Consider the following 8,173-nt stretch of genomic DNA (forward strand, 5'->3'; position numbering starts at 1 on the left):
GTTCACCCCGATGTGGGGCATCCATCTGCAGGGAGCCCAGCAGAGCGCAGGGCTGCGCGGAGCCTGCGCTGAGCCTGAGCTCCAGCCGGGGCTTTCCCACGGAGTTTGCCTTTTAAAGAAAAGGAAGGAAAGGAAAAAAAAAAAAAAAAAAAAAAAAAAAAAAAGGAAGAGAGAAAGAGAGAACACGGTCTCAGGAGGCAGAGAGCCTGAGCTGCCGCCCCATGGCTGCTGCTCCCGGGTTTTTCTGTGCATCCACCCCAAACTCATCAGTGTGTGTGCAGCACCCGGGAGCGTGGTGGGGAAGGAGCCGCCCCCGGCCATGCACCAGCTCCCTGCAAGTCAGCGGGCACTGCACGGGGGCTGGGGGCAATGATGGAGCAGGATACTGAATGTGGTAGCTCCTCGCACGCTTTGCAGCCTCTGCAGCTGCGTGCACATAGGGAACTGCTGCTGGAACACCTGCAGGACTCTCCTTCATCCCTTTCAACCCTTCCCACCTTCCCCTTACTCCTCTCAGTGCTCCCTGTGTACTCTTCCTCTGCCAACACATGTCCCTTAGCAGGGAGCGTGTTTGTTCCTCCACACTTTCTTGTGTCACCTCTCTTCTGCATCCTCCTTGTTCTTTCAAGCCATAATTTCACTTGGTTTTCTCTCTGAGCAGCAGGTCAGGCAATGGAGATGGGGTAAAAATACAGTTTTTTAGCCTGTCAGTTTAGATCTGTTCCCTGATCCAGGCTTTTCATCATCATGTAAATGCTTCTGCCTTGGCAAAGCGGCATGGGGCAGGAGCATGAAGTTGGGGATGCTGAGACTCAGCACACAGGACGCAGCCTGAAGTCCTGGAAGAGATCAGCTGTGGTGTCCCTCATCGCTCCCGCTGTGCTCCGTGACCATCTCCATCACAGGAGGGCACAGAGCAGGCTGCCATGTCCCAAACACCTGAGGAACCTCAAGGGCAGCAAGGACGGGGCAGGGTGTGTGAGCCCTGGCCCCTCAACAAAGGACGACTCTGCCATAGTGGGGATCGGATACAAAAGCTCCTGTGGGAGATACAGCAATGACCCCCTCCCACTGGGTGTTACCTCCCTGCTAATGTGACAAGGGTCACAGAATCACAGAATTGTCTAGGTTGGAAGAGACCTCAAGATCATCGAGTCCAACCTCTGACCTAACGCTAACAGTCCCCACTAGACCATATCCCTAAGCTCTACATCTAAACGTCTTTTAAAGACCTCCAGGGATGGTGACTCAACCACTTCCCTGGGCAGCCCGTTCCAATGCCTCACAACCCTTTCAGTAAAGAAGTTCTTCCTAACATCTAACCTAAACCTCCCCTGGTGCAACTTTAGCCCATTCCCCCTTGTCCTGTCACCAGGCACGTGGGAGAACAGGCCAACCCCCACCTCGCTACAGCCTCCCTTGAGGGACCCATAGAGAGCGATAAGGTCGCCCCTGAGCCTCCTCTTCTCCAGGCTGAAAAATCCCATTTCCCTCAGACATTCCTCAAAACACTTGTTCTCCAGGCCCCTCACCAGCTTCGTCGCCCTTCTCTGGGCTCACTCAAGCACCTCCATGTCCTTCTTGTAGCGAGGGGCCCAAAACTGAACACAGTACTCGAGGTGCGGCCTCACCAGAGCTGAGTACAGGGGGACGATCACCTCCCTAGCCCTGCTGGTCACACTGTTCCTGATACCAGCCAGGATGCCGTTGGCCTTCTTGGCCAGCTGAGCACACTGCTGGCCCATACCCAGCCCACTATCCACCATCACTCCCAGGTCCTGGCAGCTCTCCAGCCACCCCTCCCCCACCCTGTGGCTCTCCTTGGGGTTATTGCGCCCCAGCTGCAGGGCCCCGCCCCCCACAAGCCCCGCCCCTTTCACCACGCCCCCTTTAGCCCCGCCCCGCGCCCAGCGAGCTCCGCGCTGCGCCCTGACCTCCTTCCCGCGCCGTACAGCGGGGGGCGTGCCCCGCACCGTCACGTGCCCCTCCCTCCGCTCCCCGATTGGCGGCTGAGGGGCCGCGCGGCGGCCGCTTCCGGGCCGTGCCGTGTGGTGCCGGTGGCGGCGGCGGTGCCCGGTGTGCGATGAGCGGCGCGCGGCGCAGGGAGGAGCCGCCGCACGCGCAGCAGCACGCGGTGCCCGACGGCGGCGCGGGGCCGCGCGGCTCGGCCTGGGGCAGGGCGCTGCGCAGCGACTCCGCCTGGCACGACAAGGTGAGGGGGTTACGGGGGGGGGGGCACGGCCACCGGGCTCTGCCTCAGGGGTGAGGGGGAGCCGGGCCCGCTCGGTCCGTGAGGGGGTTGAGGGAAGGGCTGAGGCAGCGCTGTGCGGCCCCTGGGTTGTGTTAGGGCTGCGGGCGGGCGGCAGTGACCGGTGCTGCTGCTGGGAAGGAGCCCAGGGAGGTTATAGCAACGCCCTGGCCTGGGGTTGGCAGCAGTAGGAGAGGGCCTGGGGCACCCAGAGCGGCTCCAACAGGCTGAAAGGTTCACACGACATTTTACGCGTTATTTTTGATGGATTTTTACAGAATGGAGTCTTCAGCAAGCAACGACCTTAGGTGCTGCTTCGTTGCTGCCACTAGAGTGTTAGAGGGCAACGCCATGCGTTTAATCTGCAAGCAGAAATGTCCAGGGTGCACGATACCATAAACTGCTTTATGTGCTCTGAATACAGAACCACAGAATCACAGAATTTCTAGGTTGGAAGAGATCTCAAGATCATCGAGTCCAACCTCTGACCTGACGCTAACAAGTCCTCCACTAAGTCATATCTTACATACAGCTTCTAATGGAGGGGTGTTTGGTGTTAAAATTTCACTTGTCAGTCATATGGTGACTTTAAAAAAAGAAAAAGAAAAAAAAAAAAAACATAATCATTGCCAAAATATTTATTTTGCTTTATCTCCTCAGGATGAGTTTTTAGATGTCATCTACTGGTTCCGGCAGATCATTGCAGTTATTTTGGGAATCATCTGGGGAGTAGTTCCTCTGAAAGGCTTCGTGGGAATAGCAATGTAAGGTTTATTTCCTTTTCTGCCTCGTGTACTTTCCCACATTTGGACTTTACTTCTTGTCTGTTTTAAGCTTGTGTTATAAACAGTGGAGTGGCCAAATGCAGTGTCTGTGTCTGTCACATGCCTTAAATCCAGCATCGCATTCCAGACTGTTATTTGTCATGAACTTCATACTAATTACAACACGTTGTCATCAGCCCCTTTTCCTATCCCTGACCTAACTATTGCTTTTTTTTTTTTCCTCCTGTTTTCTAATATATTTGCTTATTCTTGTTAAAGGGAGGGGGGCGGAGGTGGAAGAAGGGAATAAGAAGCTCAGTTGACTTGTGAAGTGGCCTGTTCCCGTAAATGCTTCTAAAGGCTTTAAGAAATAAGGCACACGGGGGAAAGGGGAGGTAGTCCTTCTCTTCGAGTCAGGAGCCATCCTTGGAGAGGAGGCTCTGTTAGTAGACAAGAGGGGCAGTTTCTCTTCGAAAAGCAGTCTAGAAAGGTGCGTGCACATCCCACCGAGACATGGGATTTGTGTCACCTTCCACCAGGCTGCAGTGAGCACTCTGAGTTATGAAATAAGTGTGCTTGGCACTGGCATGCACCGGTAAGCCTTTGGAGGGACACCAGGGGTGGAAAAGCACAGCCCTTCTCTCCAAACTTTGTGGGGGGGAAAAAGTTCTGTTTGCTTTCGGGTGTATTGGTTTGCAAATGTCTCTGCCTAGTCAAGGTCCTGCATGTCCTAGCTATGGCAAGGAAGTGGAAGGAGCATCTCTAAGGAAAAAAAAAAATGAATTTGAAACTCATGGACAAGTGCTGTAAAGCTGTGGTGCTTTAACAGGAGCTCAGTAGCTACGTGCAAACAGTTAAATCTGAATTGCTCCTGGTAGTAGATGTGGAGTGGTTGGGAAGCGTTGTCCTTACTTAGTCATCCATTAATTCACAAGACCCCTTCCGGCACATCAGCCAATTGCTGGGCTAAATGTTAGAAATAAAAGCGATGTGGTGTCAGATGGAAGCTCAAAGCTTCTAGAACCGTGTCCGTGGTTTCTCTGTGCTGTACAGGTGAACAGCTGCTCACAGCTTGCTGCCAGTCTTTGAACCTGTGAGTCTTCCAGTATTGCCTTTCCTACACAGTTTTCTTTCCAGGAAATGTACTCGCTTCTTCCCAGGTTGTCTCAGCCCTAAGCTGGGGTGGTATAATTCCAGACTGTTCTAAGAAAAAATAGGAGGCCCCATTTTTTTTGTTTCCATTGCAGCAGAACTGTTGGTGCAGACTACAGAGTGCTCAGACTTGCCTTAAGTTGAACCCCAGTGCTATGGCTCTGAGGGTGGTACGGAACCTTCAGTTCTCATCTCTGGCACGTGGTCGTGAGACACTAACACAAGGGTTTAACACGGAGCAGAGAGCCTAACGCTCTTCCCTTCTGGCAGCCTCAAGATCGAGGAGCGCATGAAAGGAAATCGGATTCTATGTTGCTGTGCACGAAGTATACTTTGTATGTGGCTGTGTGGTATGTTGGGTATCTGCATTCTGGGTCCTGGAAAATGACGGCTCCTAATCTCTTTCTTCCAGATTCTGTCTGATCAATGCTGGTGTTCTGTATCTCTACTTCAGTAGCTTCCAGCAGATAGATGAGGAGGAGTATGGTGGGACATGGGAGCTGACAAAGGAAGGATTCATGACATCTTTTGCCCTGTTTCTGGTAACGTGTCTCACTTCAACTTGATTTGTGAATTGTGTTGATAAACTTTATGGGGGAAAAGGCCTGGAAGACAAGTAGGTGAGCTGGGGCACTGGTAGGAAGATGTGTTAGTGTCCACTAATAAGGGAGATTTGATGGGAAAGAGAAGCCTGAAATCTGTTGTTTGCTGGTTATACACAGTACTAATGCACAGGATTTCAGTGTCAGAAAGGAAATGAGAACGGACTGCCATGTTTCTGCATCTACCACTTTTATGCCATCCCTTCCTTTGTCCCAGAAACACTGCTACCTTGTCCTAGCAGTTTCATCTAGGTATACCCAAACTGGTCTAGGTAATACCAGCTGATGTTTGGGGCTCTTTATGTTTTCCCCTGTTACTGCCCTTCCACAAGTCCCTGAATATGCTCGTGACTTGATTTGGTGGTGGTTCTAAATCACTAGAGAGACTGTGATGGATTTACTGTAGATTGGCTTCCAGAGTGACTAACCTATCAAATGGAATGCCACCGTTTGTGCTGTACGGTGACCCTCATATATCTGATACAATCTCAAAAGCTAGAATTCAGTCCCCAGTGCTCAGCTGAGGGCAAGGCCTAAGGCTTGTTTTCTGTGTTTTAACCCTTTTCGGAGGCATGAAAACAACTTTCCCTTCCTTTCCTCTCCACAGGTTGTTTGGATAATCTTCTACACTGCCATCCACTATGATTGACACAGTCTGCAGCTTTTGTCTGTTAAATCAGTTGTCAGTAAATCAAGAAGATTTTTAATAAATCATAATCTCTGGCAGACTGGTGGGAAGGTTGGGGATGTCAAATCAACTCCCTTCTGTACCAGCGGTCTGATTAGAATGGAAGAGCCCCAACTCTTCTGCTGGAGAAGCCAGTCCATCTCCGTTTTATATACCTGTTAATTACTGGAACTATTAAAAAGCCATTGGAATTTTTGGAAGCAGTTCAAGACTGTGTTCAGATTTTGAACTTTCTGCAACTCTAGCCAGTAACTGTATTGTTGTCCGTTGGGACTGCAGTATCAAACGCCTGTATGCTGAAGGTTGTATCTGTTAATTTAATGTATGTATGCTCCTTCGTTTGAAATCTGTCATTACATCCTGACTTGTCTTCCATTTGTTGTCCTTCAGACAGACAGTTTTTAAAAAGTGATTGTAGGGTACGTGGGAGGAAGGCACTGCAGCATCCAGGATATGAGTTCAGTGGCTGTCCTCAGCATGTTCTGTAGTAATCAAACCTGATTTGATTAAACAGACTGTGTCGTTACCATTTCTAATAAGTTTTGTTTTACTTATGGATGATTTGTTCACCAGAATTTTCAAATGCTGAAATGTCGTCTTTGCTAAAGACAAATTTTTAAGCAACTTAACTAGAATGAGTTGTGATTAATTTGGTTAATGAATGTTTAACTTGTGAGATGTGTTTGGGAGGGTTGGAAACACCACTGCATTCTGCTGGCCTATGAAGCTGCCAGCATTTACCTCAGAGCTCAGCAGTCCTGAAGAACAGTCATTCTGGAGGTACACTTTTAATGTTATGTACGTAAATTCTAATTTTTTTATTTTTTTTAATTCTTGATTTCAGCTGGCTTCAGATGCTCAGTGCTAATTAATGCAAGAGACTAACACACAGTTGAGGCAGCTAATATCTTAAAAGCAGAATTACTAGCTTGCAAATCAGGTGCATTCAATATGTAGTGCATTATCTCTGGTTAAAGGGGTGCTCTTTGCGTTGGTCGCATCATAGCGCAATTCTTCCCTAGTCTGTGGGAATTTGTGCATCAATGGGGGAGTAGTCTCTGCTCTAAAATATTTGTAAGGACCTGTATTTCAGAAATAGATCTCGGGAAGCATGCACAGTCCTTGTTTTTGTCAGAGGACCTTGCAGTCTAGCTGCCACGTAGTCCTTGTTTTTCTAAACAGCACATGCTGTACCCAAAAAGAGTACTAACCTAGAGGTGCCTTATAGTAAGGAGTTGATAGTTTTGGTGTGCTGTTGTTGAAAGTCTGTGTTACTTCCTTGTTGGCGGAAGTCCAACAGCTCAGTTCCCACATGTGACTATGCAAAGTCAGGGATCTAATTCTCCAAGTGCTGAGCTGGGGCTCCAGAATCACCCACCTATGCAGGCCTCCATTCTTAACGGGGAAAATGCTGTCTGCTTTTGGTGAAAAAGACGCACCTGGCTATCTTAGATCCTTGGCATGCAGAGGGAAGAGTGCAATAGCAGACAGCTTCTGCTACATGAAAGTTGCCAATTTAAATGATCTCAAAGAAAAACTTACATATTTGATGTCCCGATCCCCAAACTTGCTCAACCATTCAGTCTGATGCTTTCAGCTGAAATAAGAGGACAAGAAAGCATCAATCTCCCACGAGAATTACATAGCCTGCTAGTTGTAGGTCACCCTTTGCTACTGGCATCGTTTGCATCTTAGCTGTTCTCAGCCACCCGTAACATCACTGTATACTTGAAATGCTGTAATAAATGTGGCCTGAATAATCCACTGTGGAGCTTCTGTATGCTCTGGTCTTTGAAGTTCTGCAAAATGCTGGGAGTGCGGGATTCCATTAAGAGTTTTAATTTTGGTAAATACTTTAGCTAGCATATCTCTGGGATTCTCAGGTCTCTTGTATTGTAGGCTTGACTGCAATGCTTTCAAAAGTGGTTAGAAACATTTCTTGTGTAAGTAGGTAGCTAATGCTTATATCCATGCTTTAATGGGTGATTAAGAAGGTTAAGCCACGTGTTGCCTCTGTATAAGCTGTTCTGCCTCTTCAGCCCCTGCATGGTGATGCACAAGTATGGCAGAGCTGCCCCTGTCAGGTCCAGGGCATGACTTCAAGCACTGTTGTAAAACCTGCAGAGTGAAAGAGTGGAAAACAGGAGAGTTGCTTATCTGCCTTTTCCTCAGTTGCTCACAGCCCCACCAGCTAAGTTTCTTGGTCTTTGCAGTTCTCTACTATTATGTTGGACAGAAGCTGCCAGCCTGAGCTGAGGAGGATCCTCTGTTGAGGACTGTGACCACATGGAAAAGACATTGGCTTTTGGATCTCCTCGAAGCTCCTGGTAACTTATGTTGGTGACTGCAGTTGCTAAATGGCAAGTTTTTAACCTCTTAAGGTTTCTGCTTTAAGGAGTGCCTCAGTGGCTGGAAGCAAGTTCCTCTAGTGCTGGTCTCTAAGAGAACTAAAATCATAGCATCTCTCCTGAAAGAAAGGAGGTCAACTTTGAGAAGCCCAAGGGGAAGGGGAATCCTACAGAGTGGAGCTGAGCATCTTTCAATGACGAGCACTGTAAAAACAAGGTATCTTTGCAGAGCCTCAGGTGACTGACAGAGGAATGGTCTAGGAGAAAACATGAAGGTGACAGTATGAAAAGCAGCAACAGCTGGGATGAGGCAGTGCGGTGGGTTTGGGCAGCACCGTTGTGCTCAGCAATTTTGGTACTGGCACCATGAG

General features: G+C 48.9%; 1 protein-coding gene across 1 annotated transcript; it reads left to right on the forward strand.

Moving 5' to 3' along the window:
* Positions 1 to 2,008: 2,008 nt before the first annotated feature.
* RAB5IF (RAB5 interacting factor) lies at positions 2,009 to 5,980 on the forward strand. Its single transcript, XM_082773149.1, has 4 exons — positions 2,009 to 2,212; positions 2,909 to 3,012; positions 4,577 to 4,706; positions 5,374 to 5,980. The coding sequence occupies exons 1-4, from the start codon at positions 2,084 to 2,086 to the stop codon at positions 5,413 to 5,415; spliced, it is 405 nt and encodes a 134-aa protein (XP_082629275.1). The 5' UTR covers positions 2,009 to 2,083; the 3' UTR covers positions 5,416 to 5,980.
* Positions 5,981 to 8,173: the final 2,193 nt, after the last annotated feature.

The sequence above is a fragment of the Aythya marila genome (genome assembly GCF_965140915.1).
Source record: "Aythya marila genome assembly, chromosome: 16".
NCBI lineage: Eukaryota > Metazoa > Chordata > Aves > Anseriformes > Anatidae > Aythya > Aythya marila.

What these genes read in the sequence shown, in the direction of transcription:
- RAB5IF (XM_082773149.1), top strand. Translation starts at nt 2,084, where the DNA reads ATGAGCGGCGCGCGGCGCAGGGAGGAGCCGCCGCACGCGCAGCAGCAC. An exon ending in GGCTTCGTGGGAATAGCAAT is followed by an intron (nt 3,013 to 4,576) that starts GTAAGGTTTATT and finishes TCTTTCTTCCAG; the next exon opens with ATTCTGTCTGATCAATGCTG. An exon ending in CATCTTTTGCCCTGTTTCTG is followed by an intron (nt 4,707 to 5,373) that starts GTAACGTGTCTC and finishes TCCTCTCCACAG; the next exon opens with GTTGTTTGGATAATCTTCTA.